Source organism: Lynx rufus, unplaced genomic scaffold, assembly GCF_022079265.1.
Source record: "Lynx rufus isolate CCGP_SWC_20201006 ecotype Redwood Valley unplaced genomic scaffold, mLynRuf1.p SCAF_16, whole genome shotgun sequence".
NCBI classification, from domain to species: domain Eukaryota; kingdom Metazoa; phylum Chordata; class Mammalia; order Carnivora; family Felidae; genus Lynx; species Lynx rufus.
The window spans coordinates 54,463,527-54,484,074 of record NW_025814830.1 but is presented as its reverse complement, the minus strand read 5'-3'; the positions used below and the strand labels follow the sequence as shown (position 1 = coordinate 54,484,074).

General features: G+C 64.4%; 1 protein-coding gene across 5 annotated transcripts in view; it reads right to left on the bottom strand.

The window, feature by feature from the left end:
- Positions 1-20,548, bottom strand: part of GSE1 (Gse1 coiled-coil protein) — a 100,620-nt gene that overhangs the window by 23,290 nt on the left and 56,782 nt on the right. For 4 of the 5 annotated variants that reach the window (XM_047078873.1, XM_047078870.1, XM_047078871.1 and 1 more), the window contains exon 2: positions 7,842-8,060. The exons of the other annotated variant lie outside the window; for it this stretch is intronic. In XM_047078873.1, coding sequence (XP_046934829.1) covers positions 7,842-8,060 — 219 coding nt within the window. The remainder of the gene's footprint in view (positions 1-7,841; positions 8,061-20,548) is intronic. 5 annotated transcript variants of the gene reach the window in all.

The window sequence follows — 20,548 nt, the reverse complement described above, 5'->3', positions numbered from 1 at the left end:
CCAATCCGTCTGGTCTCCAAGGACGTCCCTACTCCGGGCGGTTCCCACAAACGGAATCACATGGTGTGGAACCTCCCGCGTTGGCCTTTCACTCAGCCGGCGGTGTTTTAGTTTGTCCACACTGCAGCCGTGAGTCAGGGCTCCGTTCCTTCCTCTGGCTGACTCCTGCTTTACCCTATGCGGAAACCCCTTTCATCTGTGTGTGCCCACCTCTGGGCTCTGTGAGGCTGCTGCGTCTCCTGCTCTCGCAGCTCATCTCCCGCTCAGCTCGTGGGGGCAGAGAGGGTGGACGTTTGTGCTCTGGACCGAAAACAGGAAGGAAAACACACACACAGCAGGAGGACCTGCGGTCACGGCAGAGGCCGCCAAGAGCCCGCAGGAAAAGCTGGGGTCAAAGGCAGATGGGGCTCTGGTGGGGGGGCCTCGCACCCCGCCCTGCAAGCGCCAGGCTCTGGGCCGCAGGTCGCAGGGGCCCTCCTCCCTCAGACCACCCTCCTGGCCTCCGAGCCCCCCCTCTGAAGGGGCCCCGCCATTAGCTCGCCTCCCTGGATTAACCTCATTCCTAATCACCAAGGGGGGAGGGGCGGGGGAGCTCGGGGGCGCAGGTGCACTTGGACCGGGAGGCCACCGACAATTAGCAGCCTAATCCCCTGGGGGGAGGGGGGAGGGCGGCGGGCGTCCCTCGCCAGCCAGAACAGGCGATCGATCCCTGACCACGCACCCACAATTAGCGAGCGGCCACCCCGACCCCGCTTCGCGCTGCGGCAGGAGGCCGTGACCGCCCTAATTAACTGGAGGCGCGCGGCGGGAGCCGGTCCACGGGCGCGTGCGGCTGGGGGATGACAGGAGGCGGCGCTCGCCGTCACCTCGGCCGCCCGACTTGGAGGATGAGCGCCGAGGCCGCCGGGCACGTGTAATTAACAGCTGAGACCCCAGACTCAGGAGGGAAGGGTGGGGGGGAGGCCTGGCAACGAAACCACGGCGTCACGACGGCCGCTGGCTCTCCTAGACGCGCGCTGAGCCCGCCACGAACGTGCCCACCACCCGCTGGACGTCCAGGACCACCGCCCGCCCCGACCGCAGGGCACGGAGGGCAAGGCGGGCTCCCGGCGACAGGGGCGAGACGAGAGGCTGGTCTCCTGAAAAACAGGGCCGCTGGGACGTCCTCCGTCCCGGTAGTCGGGCCACCCGAGCTCGGCGGGGTTGTGCCCAGGTTCAACCAGCACAGGCGCTGACCCGGGACCCACGGCCACGACAACCGGGGGGTGGGGCGGGGGTGGGGGGCAGAGGCATTGAGGACCCTGTGTGTCCCTGGCTCGCCAGGGCCCTCCTCTCCCTCCTGGAGTCTGTTCTGTCCCAGGTCAACCCCGGGTGGTCCCCAGGCAGACCGCAGGGCATGTGACCGCAGCTCTGGGGCTGCCCTCTGCCCTCCCCGGACTCAGCCACCACTGTTCCCAACCAGGACTCGGGGACCCAGGCCCATTTGGATCCAGAAAGGAGACTGGCCATCAGTACGCCCCCCTTGCTTGCAAGGCCGAGGGGCCGTGGGAAGCCTCCCAGCCGGCGGGGTGTCAGGTGGACGGAACCTGGACGGTCCCAGAGTCCGTCTCCCCAGAACGTGCCCGACAGAACAGAACGGTGGCCCCGTGCCCTTTGCAACCGAAGCGTGTAGGTTCCAGGGGCCAAACACCACGGGGAGCACATGGAGGCAGGGTCGGCCCGCAGGGCTGCCCCTGCCCAGCCGGGGTCAACGGCTCCCACGACCGGTGGGTTTGGGGAGAGGTCCTCCGAGAGAGTCACGGGGCAGCTGTATCCCTGCTTCCGGGCCCGGGGCTCTCCCCACCCGCACCTCCACAGTGCAGGACACTGTCCCGCCACACGGCCACCGGCACGTTCCTGGGCCCTATCTACCATCACGGGATGGTCAGGGAAACCCAGAGCAGCAAAGGCCGGGTGTGGGTCTTTGTCGTGAAACGCCGTTTCCAGGGGCTCATTATTTGCCAGTGGGCAGGCGAGGGCAGCGGGCTCCTACGTCTGCCGACCACGCTGTCGGGGTAGGGCACACGGAGGGCGGGGGGCTCCGGAGAGGTGGCCGGTGACCAGGGAGGTCAGTGTTGTAGCACCACAGCCGGGGGAGGCCCGCTGCACCACTGGCCACCCCCCTCCTCCAGCCCCGACCTCCCTTGCCCACCTGCCTCCAGAATCCCCAGGGCCCTGCAGACAGAAGTCTCCCTGCACGGCGAGCTCACACCTGTGCCCGGAGACAGATGGGGCGGCGGATCCCGCGGGGAAACGCCACCCCGGGGAGCCTTGCCAACGCACGGCCGACACACACGTGGCCAGCGTGTTAGGCGGGATCTTCTCTTTGCCGTTCTGTTCTGCTGTTTTCTTTGAAACAGGATTTCAGGTGTCAGAGGAAGCCCTGCCCTCACTCTAGGGGGCCACTGGCGGGCGGGGCAGAGTCCCGCCTCCGGCCTCAACGAGGGCCCTGGGGCTCGGGGACAGGACCTCGGTGGGTTCCGGCAGCCCGAGGCCTGCCGGTAACCAGACCCGCCTGCAGAGCCAGAGACGAGATGCGGCAGGCAGCCAAGGAATGGGGTGGAAGGAAGCTTCTGGACAGGGGCACCCGCGTTTGGGGCCCTGGACCTGAAGAGTTAGAAACTCAAGTCCGCCAGCTTGGCCACCCAGCTTGGCGGAGGCTGCTCGGTCACCCGACGGAGCCCAGGGTGGCCACCGAGCCCATCCCGCTCCCTCTGCCTCACCGGGGCCCCCGAAGCCGCCCGAGGAGACCCCGCCCGGCACAGCCGGGTCCTGGGCCACAGCACGGGCTGCCCACAGAAGCCTGGCCTCGACAGGAGCGTGGGTGTGGGGCAGCCGGAAGGTGGGAAGGGTGGGCCGGGCACGCAGGGACAAGCAGCGAGTCCGAGTGAGGACTGGCCCGATGTGTTCCCGGGGGGGGGGGGGGGGGGAGGCGCACAGCCCCAGGCGACTTGCGCTTCACCAAGCGGCGGAGGATGCGTCGTGGAGCCCGCCTGCTGCAGCGTGGACGCGAGCAGATTGCCACTCAGCTTGTCAGAGCCGCGGCCCCTGCTTCCTCGTGCTCAGGGACAGCAGGGACTCGGGCTCCGGGGCTCGCCCTCTGCAGGGGGCAGAGGGGAAGGGTCAGGGCCTCTGGGAGCACCCCCACCCCCACCCGGAAGCAAGGCGGCTCCTAGGGCAGGCGAGCAGGTGTCATAGACTCCAGGGGGAGTTTCCTGACTGACGGGCACGGACTCACGCCCTCACACAGTCACTCAACAAGCATCTCTGGGCGCACAGGGCCACTGGGGAGCCTGAGAAGCCCTGTGAGGCAGGCCCGAGAGGAGGTTGGGACACTCTGGGGGTTAGAGGTCCTGACCTGCCCCAGGTTGGTGGGGTCTTGGGATTCCTAGGTTGGGGCTCATTCAAGGCTCAAACTTGGGCTTCAGATGCCCGTGGAGGAGAGGGGACCGTCTCTGTCCAGAAGAGGCCCTGGTGGGGGGACAGGCAGGGAGGAGGCGGCCAGGCCAAGGCAGGCCTAGTAGCTTCCAGACGACACAGTGGGTCGAGTGACCCGGGAAGACATCCTTTTTGCCACCAGAGGATCAGTGGAAGGACCCACGTGACGCCTCAGCTCAGTGGGGCCGCGCTCTGGCCGGTCTCGGAGAGAGGGTCCCACGGGCACAGCTGCGACCAACTGGGGTCAGACCCAAAGAGTAGCCGGTGTGGGCTTGGTCACTCCCTGTGCTGGGCGCCCCTTTGTCCCCAAGAGTAAAGACGAGGCACCGGGAGACAGCAGCCACCCTGGGCGCCCCGACAAAGCATGTGACGCGGGGGCAGATGGGCAGGTGCCGTGGCAACTGACCCTCAGAGGGGAGGGGCGGGGTCACTCCCAGAGTCCGGTCCAATTCAGCGACCGACCGCGAATTCCGTGGAGTGGGGGCGGGGCCAGAGGAGGCGATGGCAGGGGAGGCGTGGTGGGGGTGGGGGTGGTCAGGGGTAGGGGATGACGGCCATGGTGGTCCCCACTTGGCACACAGTTGCTATGCCGGCCGCTGGTATGTTCTCCCTGAATCAAAACCTAGGAGGATGACACCTGAGAAAACACAGGCTCAGAGAGGTAAAGTGAGGTGCCCAGGTCACCCAGCAAGGACATGAGCCAGAGGGTCAGGCGGGTCCAGGCCCTGGGCCGCGCCCACAGCCCCTTCAGGAGCAGCGGGCATCTCTGTCCTACGCACCCCCCCCCCCCTGGGCGGCCTGGCTGCAGGAAAGGCGGCATCGTGAGCCCCGCGACAGATCAAACGCCCCTCCGAGGGGCTGATTTCTCTCTTCTGTCCCCTCTCAGGGTACAGCCAGCCGCACAGCACTCAGAATACTTCCTCTGAAGTGAACGTTTGAACTGCACCCTTGGGACACGACGTGAGAAAAGACATTAGCCCAAGAAACGAAGGGGCGAGCTTGGGCCAAGGCTCGAAATAAGGGGACGCTTCACGGCGAGGGAGGGGGGGCGGGACAGAGGGCCAAAGGGGAGCGGGAGACGCGCCAGGCTGCGTGTGGCTGGCACCGTGGGCCTGGCGGCTGGGGTGGGGGCGCTGGAACCACACGTTCCTGGGCACGGGGGGGGGGGGGGAGGACCTGCAGAGACAGGAGCCCCGGGGAGAGGGGCTGGAGGCCGTGATGTCCACGGACCCCAGTCCGCGGCTTCCAAGTCCCCCTCTGCTGCCCTGGACGAGGGACCAGCCCGGCCCAGCCCACAGCCACACGGACGGAGAACAGAGGCCAGAGCAGGCCGAGAACACAGCGGGCGACCGGCCAGTACACGGCCCACACTAACACACGCCACCGCCTCGATGAAGCGGGGACGGCCTCGCACGCCCGGTGACAGGTGGATGGTGCCAGCCAGCCGCAAGGCCGTTCAGCCGTGAAAAGGAACGAGGTCCTGGCACGCCGCACGGGGACGGCCCTGGCACATCAGGCGGGGCGCGGGAGGCCGGTCGCTGGCGCTGTGCGCCCCCCACCCCGGCCAGGGGAGGGGGCAGGGCCCGCTGCCGGGTTAAGTGCTGCTTTAGGGGCAGTGGTGTGGCCTGGGATTAGCACCCAAGGCTGCACGACTCCGAATGCACTAAAAACCAGGGGAGAGGACTCTTACGACACCGAACGAGTTACAACTTGGAAATCCAAGAAGCGTCCTGACCCTTCCCCGACCACCAAGCCCCCAGCGGCTCTCTGGTTCCAGAGGGAAAGGTAGGGCCAGCTGGCTCTCCCCTTGCGCCCCCACTGCACCCAGGCTTCTGGAAGCCGACAGTCTACACGACCCGCAGCCCCCGCCTCAGCCACAGACCGCCGAGTGCCCCCTGCACCTATGAGGTGGGTCTAGGAGCGAGGGCGCTTCCCCCCAGGCTTGCAGCCCCCACTCCGGCTCTCCAAGCCCACCTAGACGGGCCTACGCAGCAGCCGCAGCAGCGTGGGGCACAGGGCGCGTCCTCGCCAGCCGTGTGCCCGGGGCTCCTGACTTGACCTCCCTGAGCCTCAGCTTTGCCATCTGCACGATGGGCAACTCTGGGCTGTGAGCCGCTTCTGCCGATGGAGAGGTCGCGGCTGGGGTGACTCAGCGAGACCCGGGGTGCGGCCCAGGGATGCCCACGAGTGACAGCACCTCCTCGTTTGTCAAACCGTGGCCTGACTGGGGGGATCAGGTAAAGAACCGAAAACCGAGCTCCCTGCCAGGGCTTTGCTCACGGCCGCCAGGAAGCCTGCCGTGCTCAGGATACAGAGTGATGAGGGCCCGGCGCCCACGCGGTGGGACCCGAGCGCGGGGCATCCCGGGGTTCAAACACCACTCCACGGTCCACGGATGCTGAGCCTCCCAAACCCGAGCCCTCACATCTGAGCGACGTGGGTGGCTCCGGTCAGCCGGCGGCAGAGGCCAAGCTCCCACGACAGCGTGCACCGTGGCCAGCGTGGCCGCTCCCCGTCGTCCCTCACCCGGCCCTTCGCCGCAGTCACTCTTCCCAGGGCGGCGAATGGGCGGTGGGGAGCGGCGCCCTGTCACCGGGCCCGGCCTCTCCAGCAGCACACTTTGTTCCCGGCCAGCGGGCCCCGGGAGGCTCTTACGGGTTGACTGCCTGCTGGCCCGTGCTCCAGCCAGACGCTGGGGCCGGTCTGGGGCAGTGGAAAGGGGACAAGGGCCATCGAGGCAGGCTCCTGCCTTGTGCCCATGGCCCTCCCGTGAGCCCCCGCCTGCAGACCTCTCCCCTGCAGCCTCCACGAGGAGGAAATGTGCCGCTCCGTGGCCACGACCTCTGCAGACGGGAGGTGTCACCCCGGGACGAGCCGGCCCCAGCGGAACCAGCGTGCATGCTCCTGTGACCCTTGTGAACGCCGAGGACGGAGACGGCCAGGCCAGGGGGGTGGCGGGCGAATTCTGCCACGAGGGCTTCACCGTTGAGGGGACCAGCAAGCCTCAACCCGCCCGGTCCCCGCTGTGCGCGCGCCTCCCAGGCCACCGTGCAGGGAGCCAGCCGGCTGCCGTTGGCACACATCTGTTCTCCAGCTGCGTGGCAGGAACAGCAGGGACGTGCCGACACCAGCGGCCACGCTGGGCCCAGGTGGACGGAGCGGCCCGCAGCGGGCGGACGCGAAACCAGGCCCCAGCGGCTGCTCTTCCCGGGCCAGCGCCCACCCTGTCAACCCTAAGCTCGTCCCCTCACGCTTCCTCCTCCGCCCAATGACCGGAAGGAGGCGAGATCCCGAACCCAGGAGACCCCCAGCCCGTCCCGGTCGGGGCAGACGTCCCGTCCGCCGAGCCGCAGGCCCGGGAGCCTGTGAAAACAGACACGCTTCCTTCCCATACCCGCGTTGCCCCGCCGAGGGCCCTGGACACCAAGCCCTCGATCTTTCGGGCAAGGTACCCAGCAGGCAGAGACACTCGGGTCCCTGCTTTTGTCTGCCCAGAGGTCAGCCCCACCTCCGAGCAGCAAGTCCACAGGCCGTGGGAGAGGCCTGCTCAGGAGTCCCCGCGGCCCCTGCTACAGACCGCCTCCGACCCGACTCGTCCAGCCAGCAGCCCCTGACCAGGACTAACACGGACAACTGGATGACCATCCCCAGAAGCGCCCGAAGCCAGCGGCACAGAGAGCCCCACGGTATGAAGATCAAAGCTCAGAGAGGGTCAGCATTTCCTCAAAGCCACACAGCCTGTCACCACCCAAGCGACACCAGGAGCCGGGGCTCCAAACCTCCGGGGAGCACCCACCCATCCACAATCCTTGCCTCAGCGCGTTAAGCGGTAATGGTCCGGGTCGAGGGAGCCGTCCCAGAGACCCCCCTCCCACCCCGACCCCGAGACCCAGCGGGTTTCCAGAGATGCGCTCCCTGCCGGGCCTGGAGTGGGCAGCAGAGCCCGAAGCCGCCGCGTCGCCTGGGAACCGCGGGCTCCCAGGGAGGGGGCCCGGCACACCCACCCTCCCCACCGCCGGCCACCCCCGCGGCGCCTCCTGGAGCCCAGGCCGGACCGAGGCGGCGGCGGGGGGGGGGGGGGGAACGGAAAGCGGAAGCACAGCCCAGGCGGCCGTTGGGGGGGGGGGTGGGGTCTGGGACGGTGCTGCCCCCCGCCCCCACCCCCACCGCCGGAACGAAGCAGCAGGAGAGACACCTGAGCAGGAGGAACGAAGCAGCAGGAGAGACACCTGAGCAGGAGAGACACGCGAGCGCCCTGCCTCCAGACCCCCAAGGACGCGGCTCTCCCGCCCCGGCCGCCGCGCCCGCTCCCCCGAGGCCTGGCTCCCCCGAGGCCTGGCGGGAGAAGGGGCTGCGCCTCTTACCTCTGGGCTCCTCCGCCTGTTTGGCGAGCTTGCGCAGCGCGGCGGCAAAGCTGGAGGACGGCGCGACCTGGGCCGACAGCGCACTGCCGGTGGTGGGACTGCTGCTGGGCACCAGGGCGCCATTGAGCGGCGAGGGGGTGAGGGGGTTGACGGTGGCGGTGGTCCTGGTCGCGGTGGAAAGCATCCCTAGTGAAGGGGACTTGGGCTCATGGCTCATGCCTGAAACAGGAAAAGAAGAACCAGGTCACCCAGAGAGTAGGAGGGCCCAGCACCAGAGCGGGGGGGGGGGGGGGGGGTGGGGGGTGGTCCGCGGGGTCCAGGGGGTCCGGGGCCAGCAAGCAACATGCAGGGGGGGGGGGGGGGCAGGAGCAGACCCGGGCGGCCGCGGCGGGACAGGCAAAAAGCGGGCCAGAGCCGGCGCGGCAGAGAGAGCAGGGCTCACGGCACCCCCGAACCCCAGATCCGTCATCAGAGCCTCAAGCGTCCCCGGGACCCCAGTGACAGCAAGATCCCACAGCCCGGAACATCCACCGGCGTCACCCAAGATGGGCGTGAGGGACAGTAAGACACGGCCGCATCCTCGCGACGGAAAGGACCCGGCGGGAAGGGAGAGGGCCGCGCTGACGGTAACGAAGCCAGCCCCACGGCTACTCCTAAGGTTTCTGCCAGCCCCACGCGCACCCTGCCCCCCACCCCAACGACGCTGGTGAGCCTGGCTCTGCTCCTGCCCGCGTGTTGGAGAACACGCGGGGCAGACAGCGCAGACCCGGGATCTGACCCCAGGCGGGATCCCGGTGGGTGTCCACCCGCACAGGTGCCTCACGGAACAGCCCCATCGGAAGTCGCGGGAGACGTGGGGGAGGGGACCCGGCCGCCCAGCGGACCGGACCCTGCCTGGAGGCTGAAAACTGTGGCTCTAAACCACCACGGCTGGGAAACCCCGCTTCCCGCTGGGGACCGGGCTCAGGCCTCACTGTCCAAGGAGCTGAGGAGCCAGTGCCCGCCAGGGTGATACCCGACGCCACAGGGGAGGACACGGCCACCTTCCCACGGGCCCCCAGCCCTTTCAAGTCCCATCTACGTGTCAACGAGGAGGCTGAAATGCCTCCCGAGTGGCCGATCAATAAAGGCCCCGCTCCGTATCAGGCGGCGAGCAAGCAGCACCATAAATAAGTTTTCCATTAACGTTCCCTGCCCTCTCGGGGCACCTGCCCAGCCGGGCCCCGCTCCCGCCCCCCCCTCGCCGTAGGTGCACTCCAGGGGTGTAAATCAAGGCCAATGGCCTCCCAGCTGGCAGGGGCCACAGGTCGTGGGCAGAAAGAAGCAAATTGACTTCCAACCCCCCAGACGGACACCTGGGAGGGGCAGGCTCCAGGAACGCCCAGAGTCATCTGGGGAGGGTCCTCGGGAGCCACGGCTCTCCTGCGAGCGGGCCGGCGCGGAAAAGACAATACTGAGGCAGGTGTGAGCTTGGGGGAACACCATGCTCTCGGGTGAAGGCTTGCGCATGGGAACCAAGGACCCCCATGGCCAGGCTGGGGGCAGGTCACGTGGGTGGCTGGTCAGCGGTGCCCTGAGGCAACAGTTCCACTGAGCGGCCGAGGCAGCGCGGACCCCAGGCTGACCCACGCGCCCTCCTCTTTCTGGAACGGCGGCGGGCGGGCGGACCCCAGCAGAGAAACCCGACCGTCCAGCAGGGGTGTGCCGTCCCCCCCCCCCCCCCCCCCCCCCCGCCGTAGCCTGATCGCCAGAAACATGCGGGCGTCAGACACGGGTCATTCTCAGTGAACCCAGCAGCCGGCCAGCCCCTCCTCCAGTAGGCAGCGTGGCGGGGGAGGCGTGGCCATGGTCCCGGAGTAAGGAAGTGGGGGCCCGAAGGTCAAGTCTCGCATTCCCTCGGCTGCCAGATACCAAGTCACTGCCTCTCTGGGCCTGTCTCCTTGTCTACAAAACGGAGAAAAGACAGAGTCTACCTCGTGGGGTTCATCTTGAGAGGCCTCAAGGAATTAATTTACATGAAGGGGTTTCAGAGCGTGCCTGGCACGCCAGGGGCCATTTAACATACAGTCCATCAGCCTGCAGAGAGGGCAGAAGCACGGGTCCAGATGAGCCAGGGGGCCGGCCAAGGCCACACAAGTCGGTCTCCGCAAGGCAGGACACAAGCTTCTGGCTCTGTGGACCAGAAGCCCATGTCACTGTCCCCTCCCCGGGCTGGGGACTGCACACCCTAGTATGCATGCCTTGGGCAGGGAGCCACTTCCGCGTTCCTGAGTGGGGGGACGCTGATGCGGGCGGTACCTAAGTCCTCCCCCCGGCCCCGTGCAGCACCCACACCCGGCGGGCTGATGGCTATAGCTCTGGGGAGCGTATCCACCAGTCGGAGGTGCCACGCGGTAAAACGGAGCCTGTGTGGGGGATGAGGCCCGGGATAAAGCGCACCGGGCCCCACGGTCCTGGCGAAGCACGCACGGAAAGCTGGCCCTACAAAGGGCTGCCGGGGAGACGATGTGTGCGAGGAGGGACTGCAGGGGACATCACTTATACCTGGCTGAGTCCCCTCCTGGGACGCCTCCCAACGGGCCTGAGAGGGGCCAGCAGAACCACCACCTACCGCCCACACCGCACCCGCCCCACAGACCTCAGAGCATCCTGGGAGCTGTTCACAGCCTGGTCCCGGTCATACAGATGGTTCGAGGCCACACAGTCAAGCAGCACGCCCAGGATTCGAACCGTGTCTCCTGGGCCCACACAGCAGCTGCCCAGTCCAAGGCCTGACCGTGACACCCGTTCGGGAGGGATAAACAGGCAGGCACATGCACGCACATACACACGGCTAAAATACTTTTCACCAAAGTAGCTTAAAAATACGTCCACCTAATCCCTTCAAGAGGCGGAGACTAATTCCCTTCTCCCAAATGCGGGCCAGACTTACAGACTTAATTCTAATGAACGGAGTTTGGTGGAAGACACAGTCTGTCCCTTTCAAGAACATGCCACCAGAGGCGCCGTGGCCTTGTGCCACCCACCCGCCCTCTTGAATCACTTGAGGGCACTCAAGCAGGCTGCAGAGACTCCCGCGTTTCGGGGAAAAGGATGCTTCCGGACAAAAGCCGCGGCTCCTCCCCCAACCTGGCGGAGCCTTCGGATGAGACCGCAGCCCCAGCCGCCAGCTGGATCCCAGCCTCCTCTGAGACTCTGAGCTCCACCCACCCAGCTGAGTCACCCGCGGACCTCCCCCCCCCCCCCCCCCCCGCCAATGTTTGTTAAGTCTGGGAAGAGTTTGTCACGCAGCTTTGGAAAACCAACACAGTGGCACCACACGCTCCACTGACCAAGACTGCCCTCTCCAGTTCTCTCCCCATCCCCTTTCCTTCTTGGAGCCCAGTTCGGGCAGAACTTGCAGACGTTCAACCACCTGCAAATACCCTGTGACTTTACCCACAGTCTCCAAAGCGGCCCCCTCCCCCCCATGCCATCAGAGACCATCAACTGCGGCCTCCCTGCTCCCTTACTCCTTAGAGAGCCAGCCTCTTTAGTCCCCAATCCTATCAGAAAGGCGTCACTGTGCCCATTCTACAGATGGGGCAAGACACGCTTGGATCCACAGGCCGACAGATGGTTAACGGCGGGACTGAGATCCCAGGAACACGGCACCTGTGTCCTGTTTATGCTAAAGTGGTCAGGGCCCAGATCCAAACCCATTCTGCCCTGCAGCCCACACCGCACACTGTTGTCAAGATAGGGACGAGGGGTGGGGAAGTGAGGGTAGGCAACGTGGTTATTCCACATCCCAGTGACCGGTCCCCAAGGCCCAGGAGCAGATGTGAGGTCACTGCTCGGTGGCCATGTGACAGGCTGGCCAGCTGGTGACCCGAGTGGACCTGCTGTGACCGCCAGCTGAAGCCCCGGGCACGGTGGCACACAGGTGCTGGGACAGGCAGTCAGCGGCCACCGGACAAATCCCAGGCCAGACCCCAAGACATCATACGCCCCCTAAGGTGTTGGGGGGGGTGTCTTCAGTCGCAGCGAGGGGAGCGAAGGTCTCACTTCTGTCCTTGTGCCTACGTCGTAATTTCTCTGCAAGGAACCAGGCTTTTGAAAACGCGGGGGTGGTGGGTGTCGCCAAAGACATAGAGAGTCACCGACGTGAAATTGGCACACCCTCAGAAGCCCAGGGTGTCCCCCCGACCGGGGCCTCCCCTGGCGAGGTGCAGGGGCTGAGGGAGCTAGGAGGCCCCTGCCTGTTGGCCCCTCCCCCCTCCCTGGGGCAGCTGCCCCCTGAACGGCAAGGTCACATTCCTGCTGGCGACAAGTGACCTGCCCTCCCAGCTGAGCCTGCCCTCCCCTCCTCAAAGCCTGGCACCTGCTCCCTGGGCTCAGGCAGGAGCCCCCCTGGGTTCCTGGGGGGAGGGGGTCCCCCCAAGCCAGCATCTCTGCTCTGCTGTCGGCCGTGGGCTCCAGGGGCGCTGTGAGCCAAGAAAGCTCCTGCTGATGTCAGGTCACTTAAAATAGAATCCCAACCCAGACACTTCATTAAGGAGCTAAACTTAGCCCTGCTCCCCAGCGTGTGCGGGCGCACCCGCAGGCTGCCGGGAGGGCAGGGACCGGGGACCACCAGCGGCTGGGGTGGCAGCACCCTTGCACCCAGCACAGGCCAACCTCAAGGGCCCCTGACACCTGGCAAAGGGTCGTCCGGGATCTACAGCGGCTCGACGCAGCCTCGGGGGAGCCCCCGCCCACCCTGCCCCTCTGTCAGGGGCTGGGGTCACTTCAGGGCCCACACCCCCTGCTCTGCCCCCCAGGCCCTGCCCAGGGAGGCCGAGCCCGGCCTCCCACACAGGTGTTCTCTGGCTGAGGCCGGGGCGTCCCCAGGGGTGGGCCGAGGGGACAGCGGGCTTTGGGGTGGCCCCTGCACCTCAGGAGGCCCTGGAGGAACGTGGGGCACCTGCTCCCCGTGCCCTCATTAGAGGGGTACTTATTAGCTTCTGTGCTCCTGGCCGCTGCCTGAATTCTTGTCTACATTATCAGCTCATGTAAATTCATTATCCTAACAGCTGGGAGTAAGCTCCACTGTAGGGAGGCCGATGATGGATGAGGGCCGGGGGGCCGGCCAAGGCGGGGGGCGGCTCACGAGCGACTGGGTCATGCGGCCCCCCTGCTGCCCTCCTCTGGACAGGGCTCCAGCCCCCAGGAGGAGAGATCCCACCAGAGGTGAGATGTGACCGCTCCCGGGCCCCTTCGCACCGAGGGGCCAGGACGCCCCCCCCCCCCCCCCGAGCCTCAGCTTTCTGCCCCCCGGGTCCCAGCACAGCCGAGAGCCCACCGCGATGAGAGCCCACGGCGATGACGGAGGTCGAGGGCAGGAAGGGAGCAAACCCCACCGGGCTGTCTGCACCCACAAAGTGCCCCGGCCCCCACTCCACGGACAGGGCCGGTCTGTGGAGGCAAAGGGCGCCCCGTCTCAGAGCTGCCACCGGGCAGGCGAGGCCCTCTCGGTTCCCGCTCCTCCTCCTCCCCAACGTGGTGTCTTTGATCAATACTTTTCCTCTTCTGCCTACGTTTCTAATATGGCCAGAAGCAGCACAAAGCTTAAAAAAAAAAAAAAAAAAAAAGGCAAGGAAGGAAAATCCAAATGCAGTGCGGCTGACGGTCTCTGTTCTCCAGAAACCCACCTTGTTCCTGTCCTACGGAATGGACCCGAAGCTCCCAGAGGGGACTTCAATGGGGGGAGGCCCCCCGACACTCCATTAAATACGGCCCCCGCCCAGCCCCCTCCTCTGCGCGAGGGTGGAGGGCGTATTAATCAGCACAACGGCCTCCCGCAGACCCCGTAATTACTGCTTCCTTTCATTGGCTCATCCGCGGCACCAGACCTCGGCCCGCTCCCTCCCTGCTCTGTAATTACAAGCTAATAGCTGAGATGAATTTTCTGCTGGCTCCGGGTTCAAGCACCAGTCCGCCCCTTCCCCCTGACGGCCCCCCCTGGGGTAATTACACCCCGCGGGGCCGGCCCCAGCGGGGCCCTGGCTCTCCTGCCCCTCGCGCCCAATCTGGACTTGGATGCTCTAATCGCCCCTCCTGGTAATTTTTCGTTACCACCGGAAGAAATGTTTGTGAACAAATACAGAGCGTCCCGGGCTGGGGGGGGGGGGGGGGCGAGCCACGTGCTTGGTGATCCCCACACCCCCAAAGGGGTGAGGCTCCCGCAGCCCTAACGAGGCCAGGGTCACCCTGCCCTGGAGACGGAGACCGGGACCGGTGGGCGGCTGCGGTGTGGGGTGCCACGTGATCCTGGGAGCCTGTGCGGCTTCATAATAAATTCATTATTTTATTTGCCTTCGGCGTGTTCTGAGCTCACTCGCACGAAGCAATTTTTCTTGGGGGTGGGGGTGGGGGAGTCCGGAAGGTTTTCCTGTCCGGATGCACAGGACGGCCTGCTTAGGCCCGACGTCCTTTTCCAGCTCAGGACAGCCCCCCTCCGGCTGCAGGTTCCTAAGGGGACTGGGGCCTCCTTCTGGTGCCAAGTCCCAGAACCGGACTAACTCCCCAAGGCTAAGGCCCCAGCAGATGGCAGGGATCCCGACCCGGAACCAGAGAGGACCGCAGACAGAGCAAGGAGCAGGGAGGGGGAGGCCAGCCTGTGCACCCACGGGAGACCCTGGTCCGGAATGGAACAAGTAACAAGGCGGCTGGCTTTCCCACACGGCCGCCACCCCCCCCCCCCCCGCCTCCCCGCAGACCTGTCACTCAGCAGTGTGAGGTCACTACAGAATGCCAAAGGCAGGAGCTTATGAGCTCCTCCAGAACCCCAATCAATGAGAACGGGAGCTCACCCCCCCAGAGCCGGCACCACAGGGGGAGTTGTTTCCACAGCAAATTTCCGGGGTCACCCGACAGCCACCGTAAACCCTGAGTGGGGTTCAGCCCAGGGCACAGAATGCCCATGCAGCAGCCGTGAATGGTGCACAACGGGGTGGGGTGGGGGACGTTTAGGGTTCTCCCCAGCCTCAACCCTCCCCCTACTGCCATGTTAGTAATGTGGGGGGGGGGGGGAAGGGGGGCAGAAGGGAAGCGGAATCCAGATTCTAGGGAAAACAGGAGACAGGAGCATTCAGGACAGCCCCCCCCCCGACACACACATACTTGTCACTTGGTGCCTGTGTACCAGGTAACAGCTGAGCGGGTTGGGCCAAGGGGCAAACCCAGCAGGGTGAGGCGGAGATTCCTGGGAGGGGTGCCCCCTCCCAGTGGGAGGCACAAACCAGGTGGCCACAGAGATGGCCAGGACAGTCTAGGGGTGGAGGTTCAAGGCTGCAAAAGACCAGGAGAGCCAGAGGCCCGGGGGGGGGGGGGGCGAGGGGGGGAAGCGACGGACAGAAGTCAGGCAACAGATGGCAGCGACATTTGACAGCGATTACTCTAAGCGGCTGCGGCGTCTGGAGGAGCCTGGACAGATGATCGGCTTGGAGCGGCAGGGGGCGGCCAGCCATCCCGAGGGGGCGGCAGAGGCAGGAACCACAGCCGCGGGGAGGCATACGATTAATAAAGCAAGAGAAGGCCAAGAGACAGGGTCAAGGCTGCAGCCCAGCATCCGGGACCCCAGGAGTCGTTCCCGAACACCAGACAGGAACAGCAGCCGTAATCGCAGGGACTGCTGTGCCCCGAGCTTCACATCACGCAGTAACTCCTGAACAGACCCAGCAGGCAGCAGCGAGGTCAGAGAGGCCACCCGGAGTCCCACGGCAGGAGAGGGAGATCCCTCCCACCCCATGCCTGTGCTTTCCCCACACCTCCTGGAGGCGGGCGGCCACCGGGGGTCCCAGGGCCAAGGAGCCCCCCACCACAAATTATCCCGAGGGGCCTGCCTCTTACTCCCACTCTACAGGTGGGTAAGCAGAGGCGGGGACAGTTGCGCCCTCGTCTAGGCTTGCAGGTCAAGAGGCCGGGACCTGAACCCGGTTTTTCCTTGCTGCTGTACGGGCAGCCTCTCTTTAAATATGAGAAGACATGGGGGAGGGTCAGTCACCGGGGTCACCTCCCATTTTGCAGACCCCAGTCCTGTGACGGCCAGTTCCTTGGAGGGCACCCGCCTCTGTGCCATACCATTTTACAGTCGGCATACGGCCCGGGAGCGAGGACGAGGATCTGATTTGGGGACCCCCCCCTGCAGGTCCCCACAGCTCCTGGCTGGAGGGTACCCACCCTGCAGCCACCTGAGGCCCAGGTGACAACCCCGGACTGGGACCCTTTTACGTGCCCGTTGGCATCTGAGCTAACCAGGCCACCTCCGAGCTGAGTCTTGCCCACAAAGGAGCCCTTTCAGTGCACTCCAGAGGCACGGGGTGCAGGAAGCCGGTGGGGGTCAAAGGTGTCCGAAGCAGAGGAGAGGTCCCGAAGGAGAGAAACCCAACCCAGCCAGGAGGCGGCCACTGAAAGCCTCCAACTTTCCACGGGGCGGCAGGTGGGGAAGAGGCCAGGAGGGCAGGGGTCAAGGCCAGGTCTTTCTTCTAAATGGACAAAACCTGATGGGGGGGGGGGTGAGGGAGTCCAGACTTTGAGAAGCAGAGCCTGGGCCCTGCCTCCTGCCCCCTCACTGCAGTGGGTGTGGGCGCCAGGGGTCCCTGCTGGAACAGCTCCTGCCTGACGCCTGCTTCCGGTGAGGGAGGCGCAGAGAGCACGGTTGCTTCAGCACAGAGCAGGTGTTGACAAAAGCTGTCTGCACCTGCAGCCCCAGCCCCCAGGGGCAAGAGAACAGAGATACAGGTACGGCGGGCCATGGGCACATCTTGGCAGGTCCTCAGACAGCGGGGGCGGGGGGGGGGGGGAAAGGGTCGGCTCTGGGGGCTCACATTGCAGGACCACCCGGGGGCTGAGGCAGGGGACTGAACTGTGGGTTGAAAAACCACCCAGAAGACCAGTTCCCAGTCTGGCTCCCAACACCACTTCTCAGCAGGGCGCTGCGAGGTGGTCCGAACCTCAGTTTCCCTATCGGTAATGGGACTGGGTGGGGGGAGAGTGGGGGACTAGAGGCAGTGGGGCAGAGGCTAAGCAGGCCTCCTTTTACCCGTCAACCTGTTTTTATTCGGCCTGACGTCATGTTGCTTAAAGGGGAATCAATGGACATTTCGAAATGGAAGGTTTCAAGTTAAAAAACGAAGATGCCGGTTTCTCTTACAAAATCGGAAGCCACCAGCCCATCATCCTGAGAGGGGCACCTGTCCCCGGTCCCCACTGCTCCCTATGGTCTCAGGCCGGTCTGCGTGCTCAGTACGGAGCGTGGGTCTCCCCAGCTCTGGAAAGACGTGTGCTCAGGCAACGAACAGTATCCACAGGGGCTTACTGACAAACGTGTGCGGCCGGGACCCTCCGCCCAGATGTCACCGACACCCTGACTCCGTCCGGACTCAGCAGGAAGAGGTCACGAAGCCCTCCATGCTCAGACTTGGGGGCGAGGGCCCGCCAGGAAGGAGGCCGTGATCCTGACGTGTGTCAGCTACTCAAAGCCAGCGCGCTCAGGCCAACAGAGTTTTGCTTTTGTAAAAAAGGTCCGTTATCGTGATGGTCAAAGGGGCAGACTATATAGCCTCTCCCGCTGAAAATGTACCTACTGGATTCTGCATACAGATTTACCAAATCCACACAAGCCAGGCCCACCCGTATGAGTGGCGTCCGTGAACACAGGTTATAGGCTCCGACAGCATAGATCCCCTTATGTATCAGACCGTGAGTATTAACACCCTTTCCCCAATGTTACACACCCAGGCAAAAAGAAACCAAAAAAAAAACCCCAGAATATCAAGAAAAAGATCCAGAAACCTCCAAGTTCTGATGGTACTTCCTCCTGGGCTCATCTACCAACCTCAAAGCCCTGTGTACTATGCCCAGAGGGGACTAAATGCCCCCCCACCCCCGAGAAAACCACCTTGCGGCCAAAATGGACCCGGTAACAGGGCCGTCACTTACCAACAGTTACCACGAGCTCCCAGTCCTAACCCTGCCACAGGCCAGGCCAGGCCAGGCACGTCCTTCTGTCCCCAAATGTCCTCCGTCAACTGCCCAGGAGCTGACTGCCCGGGCCTAAACAGTCCTTTACTTCTGAAAACAAACACAAATCCCTCTACGGCTCCAACCGGGAACCTGTAAGGTTCCTGGAACCCCAGCAGGATGCTGGGGCCCAGAACTGGACCTTATGGGCGCCAATCTTCACCCTCTGGAACCTCGAACCCCGCTCCCCGGGGTCACACAGCAAGCAGCAGCCCGGTCTACCCCGAGGACCCACCGTGGGTGCCACAGAAGCCTGAGGAACAGGTACTTGCCAAACGAAGGGTTTTCTTCTGCTCATGGGGTCAGCAAACGCCCTTGGGGGCCAAGGCCCCTTGGGGAGGTGTGCAGAGAGAAGCCAGAACCGGGCCGAGAACGGTCTGGGCTGCTGCGGGTGGGCAGCAACACCATCCCCACAACCGCTCCTGGAGCAATCTGGCAACATCGTCGAGGATGTCAAACCTTCACACCTCGGCCTTTTCCCTTCTTCGCAGCTATTCCGCAGGCGGGTCCCATGGTGTGAACGCACCTTTTGGGGGGGGGGGGCGGAGGCTCCCGGCGTGCGGCGCGGGGGCAGCTGTTGGTGGCAGCAGGAAACCCCGACATGCGCAGCGGACCCCAGCTGCAGACGCGCTGGCGTGGGCCCCCCGCCAGGCACAGCACAGCAGGAGGAGGAACTCGACGCTGGCCTATCGGTTTCAACTCGGAAACCAGCTATCGGGGTAAAACGCACGGCCTGTGCCCGAGTGACAGGCTGCAGGGTCTGGCGATCCCATCAAAGAGACCCTCCGGTCTTATAAAATGTTATAAGACATATTTAGGCAGAAAGTGCAAGATGCTAAGAGTCTACACGTGCTCAGAAAGGCAAGGCCTGGACAGAGAATCCCAGGCCGCTCCTCCTACCCCCTTTGGGAGCTTAAGCAGAGCTCACTGGAAACCCTTCGTGAAAGGCTGCAGGCATCCCACGGGGGGTGCGGGGGGCAGATGCTATCTATGCTTTAGTTTTCTGAGCTGTGAATCCCCCACTCCAGACGGCAGGGGGCAAGCAGACAGCCCTGCAGCTTCAGGGACACAGAAGTCCCTCCCATGGGGTGGCCTGGGTGGCTCAGTCGATTAAGTGATTAAGTGTCCGACTTCAGCTCAGGTCGTGATCTCCCGGTTCGGGAGTTCGAGCCCCACGTAGGGCTCTGCACTGACAGTGCGGAACCTGCTTGGGATTCTCCCTCTCTGCCCCTCCCCTACTTGCGCACCCTCTCGCTCTGTCGCAGAATATATAAACTTTAAAAAAAAAAAAAAAAGAGGAGGGGCGCCTGGGTGGCGCAGTCGGTTAGGCGTCCGACTTCAGCCAGGTCACGATCTCACGGTCCGTGAGTTCGAGCCCCGCGTCAGGCTCTGGGCTGATGGCTCAGAGCCTGGAGCCTGTTTCCGATTCTGTGTCTCCCTCTCTCTCTGCCCCTCCCCCGTTCATGCTCTGTCTCTCTCTGTCCCAAAAATAAATAAACGTTGAAAAAAAAATTTTTTTAAATAAAAAAAAAAAAAAAAAAAAAAAAAGAGGGGACACCCGGGTGGCTCAGTCAGTTTAGCATCCAAGTTCAGCTCAGGTCATGATCTCACCGTTCACGGGTTCGAGCCCCGCATCCGGGTCGGTGCTGACAGCTCAGAGCCTGGAGCCTGCTTGGGATTCTGTGTCTCCCTCTCCCTCTCTGCCCCTCCGCTGCTCACACTAGGTCTCGCTCTCAAAACTAAATAAACGTTAAAAAAAAAAAAAAAAAGAAAAGAAAAAAAAATAGAAAAAAAAAAGGTCCCTCCGATGTTCCCAGGCAGGCGGCTAAGAACTTTGGCTTTGTATCCAACTTTGCATCTTCCCTGAGGGCCGCCTGGTCTAGTCAATGAACAGAGAAAGCCCCCAGGTCACCTGTACCGCGTGTACCCCACGTAACACCTGCGTCACACACACAACAGTAACCAAAACGCAAAGATAAACGCACCGGAGGAACTCAGCGGGATGAAGCCGCTCCCAGCTCCCATCGCTTACCAGCGACAGGTCGGTGGGCCTGAGCCCCCCCTGGGGCCCCCATTTCTCCAGGCTAATGGCCAGATGGGGTTGACCCCCGACCTCACAGGCCCTCAAGGGAACACACAGCGCCAACACCAGTCCGCGCCCCGCGTCACACGAAGGCATCTGTCCGACCCCCCGCAGGCTGGGTGGGTGGGTGGCGCACTAGACGGGGCCCTGGATCACCTCGGGGGTCAGCACAAAGGAGGCCCCTGCCCACCCCGCGCGGAGGCCTGGTCCTCCTCAGTTTGACACAGAGATTTTCCTTCGGGACGGCTTAACCTGCCCGGCGTCGATACCGCCCTGACCAAAAGCTCACCGATCGATTCCTTTTATTGCTGCCTGAGGCCACACACCCGCCATCTGAGCACAAGAAGGGCAGCGCCGGGGGGGAGGGACAAGTCGGCTGGAAAAGGGAGGTGCGCACGTGCAGGGTGGCTGGAGTCCGTGGGGGCAGGTGCGGCCCGGGCACCACAGGGTCAGCAGGGGCTGATCTGACATCTCGAGCCTTTGTGTTGGTCGGAAAAGTGGCTGCAGCCCGTCCCTACGCCAAGCGACTGCAAGATGCAGGGCGGGGAGAACGGGGCCTTCCAGCTTTTATAATTTAAGG